Source organism: Alosa alosa, chromosome 7 (assembly GCF_017589495.1).
Source record: "Alosa alosa isolate M-15738 ecotype Scorff River chromosome 7, AALO_Geno_1.1, whole genome shotgun sequence".
NCBI lineage: Eukaryota > Metazoa > Chordata > Actinopteri > Clupeiformes > Clupeidae > Alosa > Alosa alosa.
In genome coordinates, this window is record NC_063195.1 from 2,968,555 (window position 1) to 2,989,843 (window position 21,289).

The window sequence follows — 21,289 nt, forward strand, 5'->3', positions numbered from 1 at the left end:
GACGGTAAGTCTCAATGTTGCAAGGTTGGTTTTCCGCCTGGGGACGCTAGGCGCAGCGGGGAAAGTCACCATTTTCACCGGAACAGGTCATTTAACCATCCGAATGATTTCTAAACGGGTTTATACATTGAAATAGTTGCCAAGTTTCCCTTTAATATAAGATCAATAACACTAGGTTAGAATTCATTTTTGCAGTGTAGGAAATGCTACAGATGGGATGGCAAATATGCAAGGCCATTATAAAGGATTTTCAGCACTGAGGACCTCTCAGTCACCCACTCATGTCCATGTCTGGTGCTATGCACATGATCTCAATCTTGTGCTGTCTGGCACAAGGCAAATCGTAACTGAAAGTGGATCACTATTCAGTCTACTGCAGTGGTTCTCAAATGGGGGTACGCTAACCCCTGGGGGTACGTGAAGGCACTCCAGGGGGTACGTGAGATTTTAAAATATACATATCATTTGCAAAATATACAATCATTTGCAATAAATTTAGTCATGGATTAATACAATTTAAAAAATAGTTTTTTTTCCAAATGTTTTAATTTTGTATGTGTTTATCAGTTCCAAAGTTTAATAAATTAGACACTGATGGCACAGTGCTCTGTTTTAAGTTTTTTTTTCTCAACTAAAAATGCTTTGCGCTGGTTAGGGGGTACTTGGCTGAGAAAATATTTCACAGGGGGTACATCACTGAAAAAAGTTTAGAACCACTGGCCTAAGTAATACTAAGTAATAAAAGATATGGGCCGGTCCAGGAGAAAATTGCCAGGGCCGAATTTTGTTCCCAGTCTGACCCTGGCTAAGTCTGCCAGTGTAAGGATGGCTTAAGGCTACACATCTTGCAAGAAATCTGGATCAGTTTCAACAGGTGGCTTTTATTTATGTTCATGGTGAATTATATTAGCATACATAACGTAACATAGTCTTATTTCGGCGAGTGGCACCAGGAAGTCGATCTGCCATGAAAAAAAATAGAGTAAAGGTACCGTATTGTTTCTCAGAATTCTCCTGACGTTTCGGGTGGAGACCCTGCTTCAGAGGAGTAAAGTCTGCCTGCTTGACCCCTTTGCTATTGTCCATCCTGTTCTGCTGTATTATCCCAATGAAGCTAACTAGCCTCTCCATCCTCTACTGCCGCTGTGTTATCCCAATGAAGCTAACTAGCCTCTCCATCCTCTTCTGCTGTGTTATCCCAATGAAGCTAACTAGCCTCTCCATCCTGTTCTGCTGTGTTATCCCAATGAAGCTAACTAGCCTCTCTATCCTCTTCTGCCGTGCTATCCCAATGAAGCTAACTGGCCGGAACTAGCTGACCGGAATGTGGAGCACAAGGCAGAAGAAAATAAATGTCTAAAATGGGCTTGGCAGAATAAGGCAGAGATGTAATACTGTACAAATCATACTGACTGTCATCTGACTGCATCAACTATTTAGGAAAATCTGAGAAAATTATCATTTGCATAATAATTTGGAACGCAGTGTAATTTAAAGTGGTTTTAGAGAATGATTACCAAGTGTGCCATTATCAATACAGAAGTTGAATGCTTTAAAATGTCTGGAAAAAGTAAACATTTCTAAAACAAAGCTTTGTTCGGAATCGTTAGTGGAATTGTTAACGTGTAGGCCTACGATTCCGATGGATTGGAACGTTTGGAACCGGTTCCAAACCGGAACCTGGAACCGATTCCCAAGCCTGTATACAAAGCAAATAGCCTAGTAATGGAATACACAGCAAAAAATAAAATCTAACGTTCATGTAATCCAAAGCATTCAAAATATGTTTCTCACTTTGAGTAATCTATTGCAATGCGTTACAAAATACATTTTATGGCTTGTATTGCATATTCTGCAATGGAATATATTTTAAAAATGACCTTCCAACACAAACTATGGCGGCTAACTCTATGCTAACACTATATGTTGCGAGTGAATGAGTGTGTTTTTGGAGGACCTGTAACAACCTGAAACAGAACAGGTCCATCCATGTTGATGGGCGAAGGCGTAGGTGTGTGTGTGTCAATGTTGCGCAAGTCCAACCAAAATTGAGTGGTCGCACACGGATGACCCGCAGTTATGAGTCATAAAAAACATATTTTAATGATATTCAGGTCATTTGTGGGCGGGTCAGTTAAAATTAATTAAATATATATTTTTTAAAAATATAAAAAAATATTTAAAAAGTATCACGAGAAGGCTAGCATTAATATTTAACTCATAATTGCTTTTCAAAAATATCATTGGTTGAAGCATACTTGTCACATAGGTGGAGACGGTGGAGATGGTAGAGAAGCTCAAGATGCGAGAAGTTAAAATTAAACAAAATACTGTTAAAAAGTATGCTTTAACAGTCTCGTGCGTGTCAGATAACCCCCTTTCAGTTTCAGCCAAATGTTTCTTTCACTGACATCTTGAAAAAAAAAATATTTTATTTTACCAGGTAAGTCTCATTTATATTTTTCATTTCTTTCTCACGGGAGCCCTGAGAAAAGTTAAGAAAGAACACAACAAACAAAAACAACAAACTGAACAACAACAAAACAAGTATACAACAATAACAATGGGCATGGGGCTTTACAAAATATGCTATTAATGTATGCTATGTTTACAAAGTAGGAAAGAACACAACAAACAAAAACAACAAACTAAACAACAACAAAGTATGCTATTAATGTGTGCTATGTTTGGGCATTAACGTCTTGCGTGTCTTGTGTGTGGGTGGGTGGGTGTGTGTAAACAAGTGGTTGTTTATGACCTATGTCATCCTGTAAGACAGCGGACCGGTACCGGGGAGACCGGTGACTCGCATGCACCAAGTCCTTTATGCTATTTGGCGATAAGTTGTCAAACGAAGCAATGAAACCATCAAAGCTAATTCGACATCTATAGTCCAAGCATCCTACACTTAAAGACAAACCCCTTGAGTTCTTTGAGCGTAAGAAACGCGAGCAAGAAGGACAAAAAAACTAGTCGTAAAGCAACCACATCGGGTGAATGTGGCTGCTTAAAAGCCTCATAGTGGCTAGTCGGATTGCTAAATCTAAGAAGCCCTTTACTATTGGGGAAGAGTTAATTCTGCCTGCTGGTAAAGGCATGTGCAATGAACTCCTTGGGGAGGCTGCAGCTAAAAAAATAGCTCAGGTACCGCTTTCTGCAAGCACTGTCCATAGGCAAATTGATGATATGTCCAGAGGATATGGGTCACTGGTACGCTATCCAAGTTGGTTGGTTGCAGGTCACTGGCCAGAGTGTTTGAGTTGCGAGAGCCGCTGTCAAAGCCGCTGCCAAAGTCACCGTTAGCTGCATATTTTAGTGATGAGGGCTGGGTGTCAAAACTCGCTTACCTGTGTGACATATTCGGGTTGCTTAATGACCTCAACCTGTCACTGCAGGGGAGAAATGACGACTGTCTTTAAACTGGCAGATAAAGTCGCTGCATTTAAAGCCAAGCTTGATTTGTGGGTACGACGAGTGGATCGGGGTGTATTTGATATGTTCCAAACAGTAGGGGGTTTTGGGAGAGACTGAGGCAGGGCCCTTTCTCTCTAGCTGGTGCCATCACCTTGTTGCGCTTTCAAATGAGTTTTGAACGTTACTTCCCATCCTCCAAAGATCCACGGCAAACCAATGAGTGGGTCCGCAACCCATTTGTCAATATCCCGAATAGTCCTAACTTGTCAGTACAGGAGGAAGAGCAGTTGATCGAAATTGCAAATGACGGTGGTCTTAAGAGTGTGTAGGCTATGAGGAAACCTCTCTGGCGGGTTTTTGGATCAAAACCAAAGCAGAATATCCCGAGAAAAGCGCTGAAAACGTTGCTACCATTTCCCACCACGTATCTATGCGAGGCTGGGTTTTCGGCAATGACTGCAACTTAGACCAAATTGCGCAATCGACTGGACATTTCAAACACACTGAGGGTGTCACTGTCTTCCATCACCCCCAGATGGAACCTTCTTGTTGCAGGGAAACAAGCACAGGGCTCCCACTGATTATATTCGTAATGCACGTTTAGGTCCCATGTTTTGTTACCATATTTTGTTAAGCATGTTCACACATGATAGATGTAGCTTCAAGTTGTTCAATTTTCATAGTTCATATTGTTCAATTTTCACTTCTTCAAGTTCACGTTTTTCACATTTTTAAGAGTTCGTTACCTTCACTGTTCATACATAACTGGAGCTAGTTCTTTTCAAGTAATGCATGCACAACACGGAACATGGAATCCCCAAAGCCCCCCTCCACCGGTCCGTGAAAAAAAAAATGGGAATCAAACCGGTCCATGGTATATAAAAGGTTGGGGACCCCTGCTGTAAGAGACATAATCATTCATCAAATGCCAAATATAACAACAACTATGTTCAGTGTGTCTGAGTGGGTGTGAACAAGCGATTAATTATGAACTATACTTCCTTGAGCATTCTTGTAAGTGTGGTAGTTTAAATTAGGCATAATACTTATGTGTGTTGGTTTATCAGAAGTGATCCATTTATTGTAAGAGTGTTGGCTATGCAACTGTTATGTAACATTTCCTATACGTCATGAGACTGAACTGTCAAAGGCTAAGAATGAGAGAGAAAGGAACAATAGTGAAAGACATCCCCATGCCCACATCCACGGCTGAAGTGCCCTTGAGCAAGGCACCTAACCCCTCACTGCTCCCCAAGCGCTGCTGTAGCAGGCAGCTCACTGCTCCTGGTTAGTGTGTGCTTCACCTCACTGTGTGCTCTGTGTGTTTCACTAATTCACGGATTGGGATAAATGCAGAGACCAAATATCCCTCACGGGATCAAAATTGCCCCCAGCAATATCTCTTTATCTATTAATTATTAATTACTGTTCACTGATTATCTCCAGAAATAAAAAAAATGATATTTACCAAATAAACATAAATCTATTTTTCTTCTGTTCTAATGTGCTTTATTCAGTATATTAATCAGATTAAAAACACATAATTCTATCTTTATATAGATGGATGTGAATTTACATTCTAACCCACTTTTTGTAAGTATAATAATATCTAGCATTTGGCCAGAATGAAGCTAACCCTTCTGATGTCAAACTAAATACAGCTGGAAAGTAAGAAAATGTCCCAGACGTGACAATAATAATGTGTGTGTTACATTCTCTTGTGGACATGTAAGGGGTTGCCGCACTCAGGGCAGAAGTGATGGGCATCTTTGAAGTAGTCCATGAAGAATGGAATTACGCAGCACCCAAACACCAGCCTGAGTGAGAGAGAGAGGGAAAGAGAGAGATGAGATGGGGGAGTTAAAGAGAGAGAAGGAGGGAGGGAGAGGGGGAAAGAGAGAGATGAGATGGGGGAGTTAAAGAGAGAGAAGGAGGGAGGGAGAGGGGGAAAGAGAGAGATGAGATGGGGGAGTTAAAGAGAGAAGGAGGGAGGGAGAGGGGGAAAGACAGATGGGGGGGAGAGAGAGCGAGGGAGGGAGAGAGAAATGAGATGGGGGAGTGAAAGAGAGAGAGGGAGGGAGAGGGGGAAAGACAGATGGGGGGGAGAGAGAGCGAGGGAGGGAGAGAGAAATGAGATGGGGGAGTGAAAGAGAGAGAGGGAGGGAGAGGGGGAAAGACAGATGGGGGAGGAGAGAGCGGGGGAGGGAGAGAGAAATGAGATGGGGGAGTGAAAGAGAGAGAGGGAGGGAGAGAGAAAAAGACAGATAGAGATTGAAAGATTGGGGTGGGGACAAAGGCAACTTGCATTTCTTACAAAACGATTAAATAATTTAAACATTTATTGACTGCAGTGCATGCAGCGGCCCATTGATTCATTTTCCATTCTAGCGCCATTCTAGCCTACAATGCAGCAGCCTACAACACCGGCTATGACAACAAAATCATGCCTGCGTTCTGTTCCCAGAGCTTTCTCTTGTCTATGATCTGCAGCGTTTCTCAAACTATACGCCTCCTCGACGAGTAGCCTAGATTGCTGGTCTACGTAGCCATGCATTTAAATTACGCCCGGCTTCTGTCTGTGAATTTGTGGCACAATTGAATGATATTATGGAACCGTGGACCGAAAGAAAAATAAAACAAAATGTTTCTCCGATCAGGAAATACGTCTAAATTCGAGACCTCTTGTATGCCTAACAGATATCGTAGGAAATAGCCTATGGCGATTACTTTTTTTTTTTTTTTCACTTCACTGTTTGACAGTACATTGCATGGAGACAAATTTCACGTTAATTATGTTAGCAAAACTATATCTTTTGGTTAACGGAGATGCATATAATCTCCCTCCCTCATTCATGTAGACTATTTGCGCAACAGCCCACATTCTGCGTTGCCTCCAGCGAGACCATTGTTCACGTCACCTAGCTGAGTTAGACAGAAGACGAGACCTACTTGCTTTGTTAAGGTATTTATGTCCAAATTGTGTTAAAATGGTGTCTTTAACACCAAGATTTTCAAAATTTTGGGGAAGGGAACCACAGAACCTCACTTAGGACAATATGATCCACAATAATATTAATCAAAATAGTAATAATAACAATAATGTCAATACAATATCGAATGAATAATAATAATAAAATAAACAAATAGCCTACCATAAATTTACAAATCATAACTCTAAGAATGGATTAATTATAAGCTGAACAGATAAGTCTTGAGACCCCTTTTGAAAGATCCAAAACTATCATAGGAACACAGAACACTAGGCAACTCATGGCATAGAATGCACACATATTACAACGCAGAACACTAGGCAACTCATGGCATAGAATGCACACATATTATAAGTGGACTGTCTGCAGGGAATGTGTCTGACCAATCATAGTGTGTGTGGGCTGCCTGGGCCAAAAATGCCAGGGCCGATTTTATGTCCAAGTCTAGCCCTGGTGCGCTCTCACTGACTGCAGCAACTTGAATGGAACCTCTTCTCTGTGCCTCTCTCTATTGAACTGGATGGAACCTCTTCTCTGTGCCTCTCTCTATTGAACTGGACGGTTTATTTTTCACTTCCTCACTCTCTTTCACTTTTCTTTCTTGACTTTCTCACTCTGTCTCTATTTCTCCCAATTAAACTATTTTTAAAATAACACTTTTATAGCATAGTAACCAAATACCTCAGCAACACCCTAGCAACCACCTCAAGTACCCGAGCAACTACCTAGCAACCACTTCCAAAATGTCAACCTAGCAACCATCTTAGCAACCAACATGATTACCTTAACAACCAATCTAGCAACCACTTTTTGTAGCATAGCAACCACTTTGTTTACCCTAGCATAGTGCTGGGCGGTATGACCAAAAATGTATATCACAGTATTTTTCAAAATTCTTAAGGTTTCACGGTATATGACGGTATTTTTCCCCCCATGCATAATCAGATGTTCACAGCATTTCCTACAGGTTGAGAGAGGAATTGCTGCAGTACATTAAGTAAGGATGGTCTAGATAGATAGATAGATAGATAGATAGATACTTTATTGATCCCCAGGGGAAATTCAAGGTCTACTTGTCATGATGTAGATTAACTCCACACTAGTGGTAATGCAGTTTTGCATGGCCCCAGAAAATGATGCTGTTTACAAAGAGCCACTCATGATTCTAATGAAGAATCTAATCAGAATGCAAGACAATTGCAGTCAAAATACAGAATTTTTACTGTGCAAATTTCACAAACATCTTGTATACAATCAATACAAAAAGTAGTGCAACTTCCAATAATTATACTTTTTTGAAAATTATACAATTTAAAATAAAACCTCTCTGCTAATATGCTTACTCTGTCAAATAGGCCTATCAGAAACATGCACTGCAAAAAATTAAATCTAACCAAGTGTTGATAATCTTATATTAAGATCAAAAAATCTATTTGGTATTGCTTTTAGTATGAAAAGACTTACCTAGCGCTCTCTCGAAAGATCATTTTGACTTAATTTAAGAAGACTTTGACTTATTTTAAGGAGTCTTATCAAGACAAATTTGCTCAACGCACTGTCAGACAAATTTGCTTGTTTTTAGGACAAATTTGCTTAACACACTGGCAGACAAATTTGCTTGTTTTCAGGATGAGATGTCTTAATTTAAGAAACGTTTGACTTATTTTAAGTCAAATGATTTCATGAGAAAGTGCTAGGTAAGTGTCTTTATACTAAAAACAATACCAACTAGTTTTTTTTTATCTTGATATAAGATTAATAACACTTGGTTAGATTTTGTTAGATAAGCAGTTTTTGCAGTGTGCCTTATTGTTATTGTGTGGTTTACAGTGGTCGGCTAACGTTAACTTGATGTGGATGTCTTGTTAGCCTGCCATGAGCTTCGGTTCGGTTCGCTAGGCAAAACATTAACAAAAAAGTTTGTTTTGGTGCACTGATGACAGTCAGGATCATTTCTAACTACAAGGATACAAGGATACAAGGAAGTTTATTGTCACATGCATATAGTTACTGGAAGTAAGAAATGCAGTGAAATTATGTCTGGTGTCAGCCTATTTGTGCAAAGTGGGGGGGGGGGTAAAAAAAAGTGCAGTAGAAGAGGGGTTTAGTAGATTAAGTGGCAAGGGCTGCATAAGAAAGGTGGGGAGGGATTGGGTTTGGGGGGGCCAACAAGGAGCACCCAAGAACAACAGGGGCAAGGAAAACTCCCTTACCAAGGAAGAAACCTTGGGCAGATCCACGGCTCAAGGGGGGTAACCCAACCGGCCAGGGTCTTGGTGTGTGTGTTGGGGGATGACAGGAGATGGGATAGTGTGCTGTGTATGTGGGGGGAGGGCAGTGTGCAATATGTGTGTTGGAGAAGCTTCCTCATGAGACAATGTGCTGTGTATTGAGGGGGGGGGGGCAACAGTGTGCTGTAAGTATGTTGGGGATGTGTGTTGGAGCTTCCTGATGAAATAATGTGCTGTGTATATAGGGGAGAGGGGGCAGTGTACTACTGCAAGTATGGTGAAGGACTTACTATTGCAAACAGAGTACTGTATGTATGATGTATGTGAGTGATGAAGTGTGTGTGTGAACAGTGTGGGGGGGGCAACAGTGTGCTGTAAGTATGTTGGGGATGTGTGTTGGAGAAACTTCCTGATGAAATAATGTGCTGTGTATGTAGGGGTGGGGCAGGGACTTACTATTGCAAGCAGAGTACTGTATGTATGATGTATGTGAGTCATGAAGATGTGTGTGTGGGCAGGGGGGGGATGTAGCAGGCGAAGCTGGCATGACTGTGTGTGTGTGTGTGTGTGTGTGTGTAGTGTGCGTGTGGGTAAAAGGTGGGGGCAGTGTGCTGTAAGTATGTAGAGGATGTGTGTTGGAGAAGATCCTGAAGACAATGTGCTGTGTATGTAAAGGAGGGGGGGCAGTGTGCAGCAAGTAGAGGAGGTGTACTATAGCAAAGCAGTGTGCTGTATGTATGTGAGGTGATGACAGTGATGATTTAATGTGTGTGTTTTTTGTGGGGGTGTTGGGGATAGGGGTGGGGTGGGGGGCAGAAAGGCTAGGCAATCAAGGACATGGGTAGATGGAGGAGAAATCAAAAATAATAAATAAAGTTCTATGGAGATGTGCAAAAGTTGGAGAAAGTCAGATATGTGTGTGTGTGTGTGTTTTGACGATGTGATGAAATAAGAAAATAATAAAAGGTCTGTAGCATAGGGTGAGGGATGTAAAAGTGCTAAAGTCTTGTAGGTGTGTGTGTGTGTGTGGGGGGGGGGGCATGAGTGCTGAGGAGAATATGGTGCAAAGTCAGCATAGTGTGAGTTCAGAGTTGGGGAAATGTTTGAGAGTGCTGAAGAGTGAATGTGTACAAAGTCAGTATAGTGTGAGTTCAGAGTTCGGTTGGCCTGGGGATAAAAAAACTCCTGAGTCTCTCAGTTCTGGCTTTGTGACTACATAAGCGTCTTCTTGATTTCAGCGGTAGGAATAATCCATTGTTAGGATGAGAAGAGTCCTTCAGAATCTTTTTTGGCTCTTAGGAGTACTCTTCTGGAATAGATATCTTGTAGAGCAGGAAGTTGAGTTCTAATAGTGCGTTCAGCTGAGCGCTACTCTCTCTGCAGAATACTACAATCTCTAACTGTGGAGTTCCCATACCAGGTGATGATGCTACCAGTTAGAACACTCTCAACCGCTGAAGTGTAGAAGGCCTTCATGATGGATGTAGAAACTTTGAATTTCCTTAGCTGACGAAGGGAAGTAGAGTCGCTGTCTGGACTTCTTCAGAACATATTGAGTGTTAACAGTCCATGTTAGGTTTTCAGTAATGTGGACACCAAGGTATTTAAAACTTGTGACTCTCTCTACAGGTTGCCCGCTGATCATTAGTGGGGTGTAACTGTAGTTCTGCTGCTGCCTTCTGTAATCCACTACCATTTCCTTGGTTTTTATTGATATTCAGTGTCAAGCTGTTAGATTGACACCACTGTGCCACCTCATCAACCTGATCCAAGTAGAGCTGTTCATTGTTGTTACTAATCAGGCCCAAGATCACTGTGTCATCTGCAAACTTGGAGGTATGACTACTTTTGGCTTTGCAGTCATGTGTGTAGATGTTGTACAGCAGTGGACTCAAAACACAGCCTTGGGGAGCACCAGTGCTGATGGTTAATGAGTCAGATGTCAGACCCCCCACTCTAACCACTTGTGAACGGTTGGTGAGGAAGTCAAATATCCAGTGGCACAGGGTGGTGTTTTAGTCCTAAGGCCTTCATCTTTTGTGACCAAGGTGAGAGGTACTATAGTGTTGAATGCTGAACTAAAGTCAATGAACAGCATCCTCACATAATTCCCATTCCCCTCCTCCAGGTGAGTTAAGGTGGTGTGCATGAGGTTTGAGATGGCATCCTCTGTAGACCTGTTGGCTCTGTAAGCAAATTGGAGGGGGTCGAAGGAGGCAGGGAGGGCCTCCTTCGACCCCCAGCTAGCTAGAAAACTAGCCAGCTAGTATTGCTCAGTGCATGTCTATAACACATGCTTTACTTGCTACCTGGATAATTTCAGCAAAAATTCTTAAGGTGAGATGAATGATAACAACATTAAACTTCACTGTGTTCGGTGGGTTGCTAACTAACGACATCACCTACTAGCCAGCTAGTTACAGCTGTTGAACAATCTCAATAGAATTTCCGTGACGGCAAATCCCTTTCAATGCAGTATCCCTTAACGTTTTTCCTTAACTAAAGAAACAAGTTAAGGTATTCTGTGCAACACCCTTAAATAAACCCCCCCTTACCTAAGGAGAAATTAAGCCTTAAGGGTCATACTTCGGGGAAAACTTATGGTGTTTTGTGTTTTACCCTCACTATGCCTCGCCTGGTGGCACCATGCGTCTTTGTGAAAAAGTCCCATCTGAAACACTGTCGCTGTATGGCGTTCAAAACGTTGTGTAATCAAATAAACCGGTATGCCGGTATATTAAAAATTCATATCATAACGAAAATATACACAGGTATATGGTGTGAACCGGTATACCGCCCAGCATCCTACCCTAGCAAGACCTTAGCAATCACTTTAAGTACCCTAGCAACATCCTAGAAAGGTCTTTGCATGCACTGGTATTTCCTTCAAGAAATGCATTTCTAGTTATATTTATTGTAATTATTGTAAATAAATTAAGTGTGTGTGTGTCTGTCTGTCTATCTGTCTGTTTCTCTGTTATGTGTATGTGTGTGTGTGTGTCAACTCTTGTAGACCACCCAGGTCTGACCTAACGTGTGTGTGTGTGTGTGTGTGTGTGTGTGTTCTCACCCAAAAATGATGCAGGTGCTGCACATAACCCATGAGAACGGTCCACTCTTGAAGACCACCCTGGTCATAACACGTTTCCCACAGTTAGGGCAAACTGTCACACTCGGTTGGTCACCAAGGCTACCGGACACAATCACCACCCCAGAACCTGTAGAGTGACATATACATATTAACACCATCACCACCCCGGAATCTGCATACACCATCACCACCCCAGAACCTGCATACACCATCACCACCCCAGAACCTGTAGAGCCACAACATATTAACACCATCACCACCCTTGAACCTGTAGAGCCACAACATATTAACACCATCACCACCCCAGAACCTGCATACACCATCACCACCCCAGAACCTGTAGAGCCACAACATATTAACACCATCACCACCCCAGAACCTGCATACACCATCACCACCCCAGCATACACCATCACCACCCCAGCATACACCATCACCACCCCAGAACCTGCATACACCATCACCACCCCGAACCTGCATACACCATCACCACCCCAGAACCTGTAGAGCCAGATATACATATTAACACCATCACCACCCCAGAACTTGCATACACCATCACCACCACAGAATCTGCAGAATCATGTACAGCTCTGGAAAAAAAATTGCACATTTTTCTGATGTCATCCTATGGTTTCTCAAAATTAAGAGACCACTGCAAATTTAAATATGACCGTCAGTTCAAAAGTCACTCACATTGTTGGACTTTTTTATATAAAAAGACTTGTTACACATATACAGTATATCTCAGAACTATACAGAATGAGAATAGAACATTTTAACTCCAAGGCAGTGTTTCTTAAACGTTTTCAGACCAAGGACAACTTAGCCAATAAAAAAACTCACAGACCACCTAGCTAAAAACAAAAAGAGTAGATCTACTTCAACAGCATATTAGGCCTACACAATAAGCCTACTCACTGAACCACCTTGCTAATGGTCTTTGCACCTTGCTTATTGTGTCAGAGGATTCATATGATTTAAACTGGCATAGCTTATTTAACTGTTTGGATTTGCATACAAGCTGGTTCAAATATGGCAAACAACTCATCTATATTATATTTTACCACGTCTGCTGGCGGACCACTTGGTATAGCTTGCGGACCACACTTTGAGAAACACTATTCTAAGGGATTGAGACGAGACCACACTTTGAGAAACACTGAAAGGGATTGAGACGAGACCACACTTTGAGAAACACTGCTCTAAGGGATTGACACAAGACTGATCTCAGCTTGCGGACCACACTTTGAGAAACACTGCTCTATGGGGTTGAGACAAGACTGATCTCAGCTCACCTTGATTCTGAAACTGGTTATAAGGAGCCGCCATCACCTGGGGATTTATGGTCTGGGGTTGTACCACAGCCGGACCCTGGGGGTGCATGTACTGGGGTGAGGTTGCCATGGTTGCAGCCTGATTCTTGGTTTCCATGGGAGACTGTGCATATGCAGGCTGAAGTTGTGTTTCAATGGGAGATTGTGTGTACTCAACCTGAGCCTGCGTTACCGTGGAAGACTGTAGAGTCTGTGCTTGGACAACGGCAGGAGGCATGAAGCAGGTTGTCTAATGGGACAGGAGACGATATGAGTTAATGTCTTGCTAATGATTAGTTAATGTCCTGCTAATGATGAGTGATTGTATTGCTAATGATTAGTTAATGTCTTGCTAATGATTAGTTTGGGGCAGCCGTGGCCAACTGGTTAGCACTTCAGACTTGTAGCCAGAGGGTTGCCGGTTCGAACCCTGACCAGTAGGCACGGCTGAAGTGCCCTTGAGCAAGGCACCTAACCCCTCACTGCTCCCCGAGCCCCGCTGTTGTAGCAGGCAGCTCACTGCGCCGGGATTAGTGTGTGCTTCACCTCACTGTGTGTTCACTGTGTGCTGAGTGTGTTTCACTAATTCACGGATTGGGATAAATGCAGAGACCACATTTCTCACGGGATAAAAAGAGTATATATACTTATATATACTTATACTTAGTTAATGTCCTGCTAATGATGAGTTAATGTATTGTTAATGAAAAGTGAATGTATTGTTAATGAAGATATGTCCTGCTAATTATAAGTTAATGTCTTGCTAAAGATGAGTTAATCCTTAAAGCTGCAGTTGGCAAGATTTTTTTGATCATATTCACTGAAACCGACAATATACTCCAGCAAAACAACATAAATCAGACAGATTCTACCTCCACCTAGAGCCTGTTATTTGTTTTGCAAAAATCCACATCTCCCGGTTCTTCTGGTCCAATCAGAGCAGGGCTGTGTGAGATCTGACTGTCAATCACAGTCTGGTGCAGTCTGATGCGCGCTGATGAGCACAAACTCGATGAGAGGGTGCTCGGTGGCAGTGGGGGAGGGGCATGAGAGTTGTAAACATTAAACATTTAGGCTAAGTCCCCTCAATCTGTCAGACTTGCCAACTGCAGCTTTAAAACTCACAGCATTGTTTTGCAGTGTTTTTGCATGACTTTATAGAGGTCTCAAGAAAGTGCAATACTGACTATCCTATACTGATGTCCTTTTTTTCAGCACAACCTAAACAATATGATTAAAGTACTGTCATTTCACTTTAACCAACTATAAACACAAACATGAGCAAACAACATCAAAATATGTATTTAATTATTTGTAAATAAATGATTGGCAAAAAACACAAATACTACTAATTACTAATTAAGATCAGACACACACTTCTGAATTCTGAAATAAATACCATTTACATTTTTCTATCATAGATATGTCAGAGATATCCCTCCTCAAAGTCATGTTGAAACTACTTTCTATAATGCAAGTCACCGGATTACGGTCTATGGATAGATGGCGCTGTTGCTGATCTAGTTAATCTACCCATCCCTGGACAGGAAATGACTTCCATACAAATGTCTTACGGCCATTTGAGTATACTTCCTGGTTGGTTTGTTGAAATATTATGTTTTGTGAGTTTTCCCCCACTAAAATTGCATTACATAACATACATTACATGCCAATAATGTTGGTTCTACTTCATGGATCCGAAAACCACTTCCGGACAACGAGTGTAAGTCTGTTGAAGTCAGTCATTTCCCAAGGGTGCATTAGGAGTTCTAAGGGTTAATGCCCTGCTAATGATGAGTTAATGTCTTACTGACCTAATGATTAAACGGCATTCACACTGACATGCTTTTCCAACTCAAAAACACGAGTCTCCCAAAGTAGTGAGTGTTAAAACATGCTAGGTGGCAACTGATAATGTTGCTATGAACGTTCTATTTAGCTAAATAGCTAGGCTTCCTGACCCCTTAAAGAGTTTCCTGATTAATGCCATTCCAGCTACCGGTATATTTCTGACTCTCGGTATTGATGCTGCTAATCTCAAGTTTCCTGATTAATGCTATTCCAGCTACCGGTATATTTCTGACTCTCGGTATTGATGCTGCTAATCTCAGTTGTGATATTACCCTCACATGTATTAGCACTATTAATATCACCTGTGTTAGAGCTGTAACTCTTAACTGTGTTAACTACTGTATGTTAACTCATTGAGTGCCAAAAAAGTAATATTACGTTTTTCCTTCCCATGCGTTGAGTGCCAAAAACGTAATATTACGTTTTTAGCTTTTTTAAAAACATTACGAAACTAGACACACTAACACACCTTATATGTGATTTTGGGAACTCTGTGATGAATGGAAATGAAATATATGACCATCGAAAACTCATGAAAACGCACAATCTGGACATTTTATCATAACTCGGTTGCCGCTTTGGGTTGAATCAGTGACGCATGCACGTCAGCTCAAAACCGGTTTGCACCCACTGAGAGCTTAAAGTCTCACCTTTCAAACGAGCTATTGTATGTGTTCATAGCTATAACACAGAATATGCTGTGGCTGTACAAAAATCATCAACAATGGTCTAGATTGCTGGCACTCTAGGACAAAGCTTCCGAAAACAGCTTGGCATTCAATGAGTTAATATCACCTGTGTAAATGCTGGTAATCTCACCTGTGTTAACTCTGTTAATCTTACCTATGTTAACGTTGTTACCCTTACCTGTGTTAGTGCTGTTAATCTCATCAGTGTTAACTCTGTTAATATCACATGTGCTAATCTGTTAATCTCACCTGAGTTAGTGCTGTTAATCTAACCTGTGTTAACTCTGTTAAACTCACCTGTGTTAACTATGTTAATCTCACATGTGTTAATGCTGTTAATCTCATCTGTGTTAACTCTTTTAATATCACCTGTGTTAGTGTTGTTAATCTCACATGTGTTAACGCCGTTAATCTCACCTCTGTTAGTGTTATGAATCGCACATGGGTTAACTCTGTTAATCTCACCTGTGTTAGTGCTGCTAATCTCACCTATGTTAACCCTGTTGATCTAACGTGTTAGTGCTGTTAATCTCACCTGTTTTAGTGTTGTAACTCTTACCTGTGCTACAGGTGTGCCCTCTGCAGGTACCATAGTCATCTGGAGATCTTTGTGCGCATTTAAAGATCTAATCCTGTCAAAAGGAATTACACCAAAGGTGAAGATCAAACACACAAACACTCACACTGACTTACTTCTCATCGATCATTCCCGCAATCTTCTGTGCTCCATGGGTCATGGATGTCTTGACCTCTCTCTTGCACACACACACACACACACACATAAGCACACACACACACAATGACTTACTTCTCATCGATCATTCCCCCAATCTTTTGTGCCCCGTGGGTCATGGATGTCTTGACCTCGTTAAACTTCTCGCCCATCGTGTCTGCATTCTTCATTCGCTGCAGAAAGGTGTCACTCTTCTTCTCTGTCAGGAATATCTCTCATGATGAAATACCAGGAAACACAGGTCTGCACATACGTGTGTGTGTGAGTGAGTGAGTGTGCATGTGTGTGTGAGTGTGTGTGTGTGTGTGTGTGTGTGTGTACAAGTAACAATGTTTACATGGTACTTGGGTTTTTGACGATTCATGTAATATTATTATGTAATTTGTATGTACCAACACATGAATATAATTGCAAGATGTTTGTATGTGAGTATATAAGGACTTGTCTATACATTGCTATAAAAGTACATGTTACCTTAGTGTACCAAACATTTGCTAACATTTGCAGAAACCTCAGGACAGAAACAAAAAAGTCTTTGCACCTTCACCTTGCCCACTGGTCACTGCCGTATTGGGTACTGGAGACTGTTGGTCCGAGAGTGGAGCTTGGGTGGTAACCGTAGTCACATGTGGATCACTGATTGGAGGTTGGGTGGTAACCATAGTCACATGTGGATCACTGACTGGAGGTTGGGTGGTGACCATAGTCACATGTGGATCACTGATTGGAGGTTGGGTGGTGACCATAACATCTGATGGATCCATGACTGGAGGTTGGATAGTTGTTGAAAACTGTCGATCCAAATCTTCAGGCGTGCTGTTGGTGTCGGCTTTTGGGTCTGTGTCTTCAGACTGGATTTCTGTTGATGTCTGTCCATCTGTGGTGATAGTTATGGACTCCTGGTTGATGACGTCATGTTCGGCGGCCATTGGAGGCCGGTCATCGCTGGCTTTAGAATGGACAGATGTAGGGGTCTGTGATGCCGGACCGTCAGACTGATCCATCAGCTGTGATTGGATTGGATGGCTGGTTGAGTCTGATGAGAATCGGTGATGTCTGATTGGATGGCTGGTTGAGTCTGATGAGAATCGGTGATCTCTGATTGGATGGCTGGTTGAGTCTGATGAGAATCGGTGATGTCTGATTGGAGGCTGGCTGAGACTGGTGACAATCAGTGATGTCTGATTGGATCGCTGGCTGAGACTGGTGACAATCAGTGATGTCTGATTGGATCGCTGGCTGAGATTGGTGACAATCAGTGATGTCTGATTGGATTGCTGGCTGAGACTGAAGGCAATCAATGACTTCTGATCTGTTGTGCTTGGATGACCTTTGGAGCTGTCAAACGACTGGGAAGAACAGCAAACTGTTCAGAATCAGTTTTATTGGTCAAGTACATACAAGGAATTTGACTTCAGTAGGAGTTAAACTCTGTACATTCAACAAATAGACATGTAGTAGTACAAATAGACATGTAGTAGTACAAATAGACATGTAGTAGTAAAACATTCAACAGACAATAGTAATACACTTACTGTACAACATAGACAACAATATACATATACGAGTTCAGATGCAAAACCCTCTTTCTTTTAAAAGAGCATTTAATGAGTAACTGGACAAGGGACATTAGAGACAGCAGTATATTGAACTGCCACTACCAGGGAAGTCAAGTCAAGAAGATGGACAACACAGTTGGGCAATAAAGTTAGCAGGCGATCAGACAGGATGTTGTAGTGAGGTGTGCCTTTTGTATATGTTATTTTGTATTGGCTTTAGTTTCGTATTATGTGGTTTCGTATTTGGGATTTTTTTGCGCCTACTGCTCCTCCCGTTTTTGCAGTGGCGTTTTTGCCTGACTGCCTTGAATTGAAAATTGGTCAAAGTCAATCACATTTTTATGAAAATATAGTGCACCGCACGTTTTACAAATGGCAAAGCGCGTCCTGTATGCCCCCCCTCCCCCCCTACATGAGCTAACTTGACTGTTCCGAGTTGTATCTGATTTGGGTCTGGTGACATGGTGATATCTGATCTTGAGTTGTATGCTGATAATTTGGTCGGATTTATCTCATTTGGGTCTGGGTGAAGACTTACAATCTCAGGCCCAGATCTATGTGAAAAAGGGGTTTTCCTTTAAAAACATGGCAGGAGCATGACGGACCGAGCTTTTCTTACTTATGCGCAAGAGGGCGATGAGACAGGACACGCTTTGCTGCTTATGAAATGTGAAACGCACTATGTTTTCAACGCGAGCACTTTTCCGCTTTGAGTTGAACTTTTTTTCAATTCGAGTCGCTATGGCTGCCTTTGCAAAGACGCAGCAGGCACACAAAACACAAGAAGTGAACCTTATGCACTGAAAGAAGAACTCAATTTTTCACATAGATCTCTGTTTCTCAAGGTCACCGAGTACTGTCGTATGAAAAAAAAAAAGGCGAGCACTTTTCCGCTTTGAGTTGAACTTTTTTTCAATTCGAGTCGCTATGGCTGCCTTTGCAAAAACACAAGACGCAGCAGGCACACAAAACAAAAGAAGTGAACCTTATGCACTGAAAGAAGAACTCAATTTTTCACATAGATCTCTGTTTGTCAAGGTCACTGAGTACTGTCGTATGAAAAAAAAAAAAAAAAAAAAAAAAAATGGTGGTACCTTGAGTTGCTGCAGCCAACAGCTAGAGAAGTCAGGCAGCTACAGTATAACAGTTTGGGGGCATCTTTATAAAACACGCCACCAGAGTTTACAACGTGTGTGTGTGTATTGGGGGACCATTATAAAATTTGATTTCCGGGTGCTGGTTTTGCGACCTGTGGAGATTTCGAAAGAACATATCTATCTATGTGGCAGTCCAGACACTGATGGCAGTCTGCCATCAAGAGTTTCTGTTGGCTGGCATTGCTGTCGCCAACATGTTGATGAAACGAATAGCATAGTTGTCAACACCCTGCCACCGGAGCACGCTTATCAGGAACACCAGACCCAGGTCAAATGAGGGCAAGGTATTTATGCGGTATCCGTCATATTCACCTCCCACATAACAGGTCAAATGAGGGCAAGGTATGTATGAGGTATCCGTCATATTCACCTCCCACACAACAGATCCTGTTTTACTTGGAATATCAGCCGTGTCTGTTTTGTTTTCTCTTTTGTGCTGCCCATATTATTATCACTTGATTTATGTGCTTTGTGTCCTTTTAACTTTCACCATGATGCGTATTTTCGCCAAGATGTGTATTTTCACCATGTTTATTTAGCTCAATGTAATTATATAGTCCCCAAATTTTGCTAACTGGAACTAGCAGTGGCAGTACACCAACGTTTAGCCATCCACACATTAGATGCTCCTCTGTATCAATAAAGCAGAACGTTTAGCCATCCACACATTAGAGATGTTCCTCTTTATCAATAAATCAGAACGTTTAGCCATCCACACATTAGATGCTCCACACATTAGATGTTCCTCTTTATCAATAAATCAGGACGTTTAGGCATCCACACATTAGATGCTAATAAATCAGAACGTTTAGCCATCCACACATAAGATGTTCCTCTTTATCAATAAATCAGAACATTTAGCCATCCACACATAAGATGTTCCTCTTTATCAATAAATCAGAACATTTAGCCATCCACACATTAGATGTTCCTCTTTATCATTAAATCAAACGTTTAACTTGAACTTCCCCTTGGGGATCAATAAAGTATCTATCTATTTATCTATCTATCTATCTATCTATCTATCTATCTATCAAACATTCTTAAAACACAAATGACAAGTGATTTTCTACAGACTAAAAGAGACAGACTGCAGGTCTGTTAAATAGTGAAACTAAGTAAGTAAGTAAAGTATACTTTATTGGGGTAAGGTAGAGTAAAGTATACTTTATTGGGGTAAGGTAGAGTAAAGTATACTTTATTGTCCCCAAGGGGAAATGTGTCTTGGGCTTCACGATCACTGCATTACACACACACAAAACTATACTTTCTGGCCAGTGATGTTATCAAGCGGGCTATTAGTTAGATCCTACACTTCATATCACACACCCCCAAGAGAATGAAGCCATCCATTTACTGTAAAAACTGAACGCCTTATTCCTCATCTTAGGTCATCTAACATTATTGAGAACATTTCACACACACACACACCAGTCACACTGTTACTGTACAGAGATATACATTTAATCATTTAACAGACACTTTTCATCCAAAGTGACTTACATATGTCAATTCTATTACAAGGGACTACATTGTCCCTGGAGCAACTTAGGGTTAGCAAGTTACTGCATGCTAGCCCAGCTCATAAACCATCCATCCCTTATATATATATATATATATATATATATGTATATATATATATATATATATATATATATATATATATATATATATATATATATATATATATATATATATAGTTAAATAGCATTATATGGTCATCATGCAGAGAATTACTGTCTTACCTCTGGTAGAGAGAAGAGCTGTAACTGTGAATGTTTGAGTTTGTGTGTGTGCACATGTGTGCGTGTGTGTGTGTGTGTTTGCATGTGCACGTTCATACGTGTGTGTGTGTGTGTGTGGGACCTGTGACCAAGCAGCAGTCATTCCTTTCATGCAACATTCATTTCATTCCTTTGTTTGGATAAGGCTTTTAGGGAATGAGGAAATGTTATGGGTAAACATGTATGGGTCATCTATGCTCTCTCTCTCTCTCTCTCTCTCTCTCTCTCTCTCTCTCTCTCTCTCAGACAGACACACACACAGACACACATAACTTTTATTTAACAACATGCAAGAAGTGTGCAAATCAATGACTAATTGACCAATAATATCATCCTTAAAACAACCAATGAAAGACCAGTAAGAGGACCAACAAAAGACCAATATGTTTAGTGAGTTTAATTTCACTGTGAAATTTAATTTCACTAATAGTTATGGCCCTGCTAGAAGTCGTAAGTCAATGAAGCGTTTCCAAA

General features: G+C 41.3%; 1 protein-coding gene across 1 annotated transcript; it reads right to left on the reverse strand.

Moving 5' to 3' along the window:
• Positions 1 to 5,072: 5,072 nt before the first annotated feature.
• On the reverse strand, positions 5,073 to 20,821 carry LOC125297362 (altered inheritance of mitochondria protein 3-like). Its single transcript, XM_048247699.1, has 7 exons — positions 20,777 to 20,821; positions 16,863 to 17,664; positions 16,391 to 16,514; positions 16,142 to 16,214; positions 13,025 to 13,292; positions 11,706 to 11,853; positions 5,073 to 5,231 (listed from the first exon to the last, which is right to left on the reverse strand). The coding sequence occupies exons 2-7, from the start codon at positions 17,317 to 17,319 to the stop codon at positions 5,123 to 5,125; spliced, it is 1,179 nt and encodes a 392-aa protein (XP_048103656.1). The 5' UTR covers positions 17,320 to 17,664; positions 20,777 to 20,821; the 3' UTR covers positions 5,073 to 5,122.
• Between the last annotated feature and the right edge of the window lie 468 nt (positions 20,822 to 21,289).

What these genes read in the sequence shown, in the direction of transcription:
- LOC125297362 (XM_048247699.1), bottom strand. Translation starts at nt 17,319, where the DNA reads ATGGATCAGTCTGACGGTCCGGCATCACAGACCCCTACATCTGTCCAT. An exon ending in TAACCAGTTTCAGAATCAAG is followed by an intron (nt 11,854 to 13,024) that starts GTGAGCTGAGAT and finishes GTCACTCTACAG; the next exon opens with GTTCTGGGGTGGTGATTGTG. An exon ending in AGCACCTGCATCATTTTTGG is followed by an intron (nt 5,232 to 11,705) that starts GTGAGAACACAC and finishes TCTCTCACTCAG; the next exon opens with GCTGGTGTTTGGGTGCTGCG.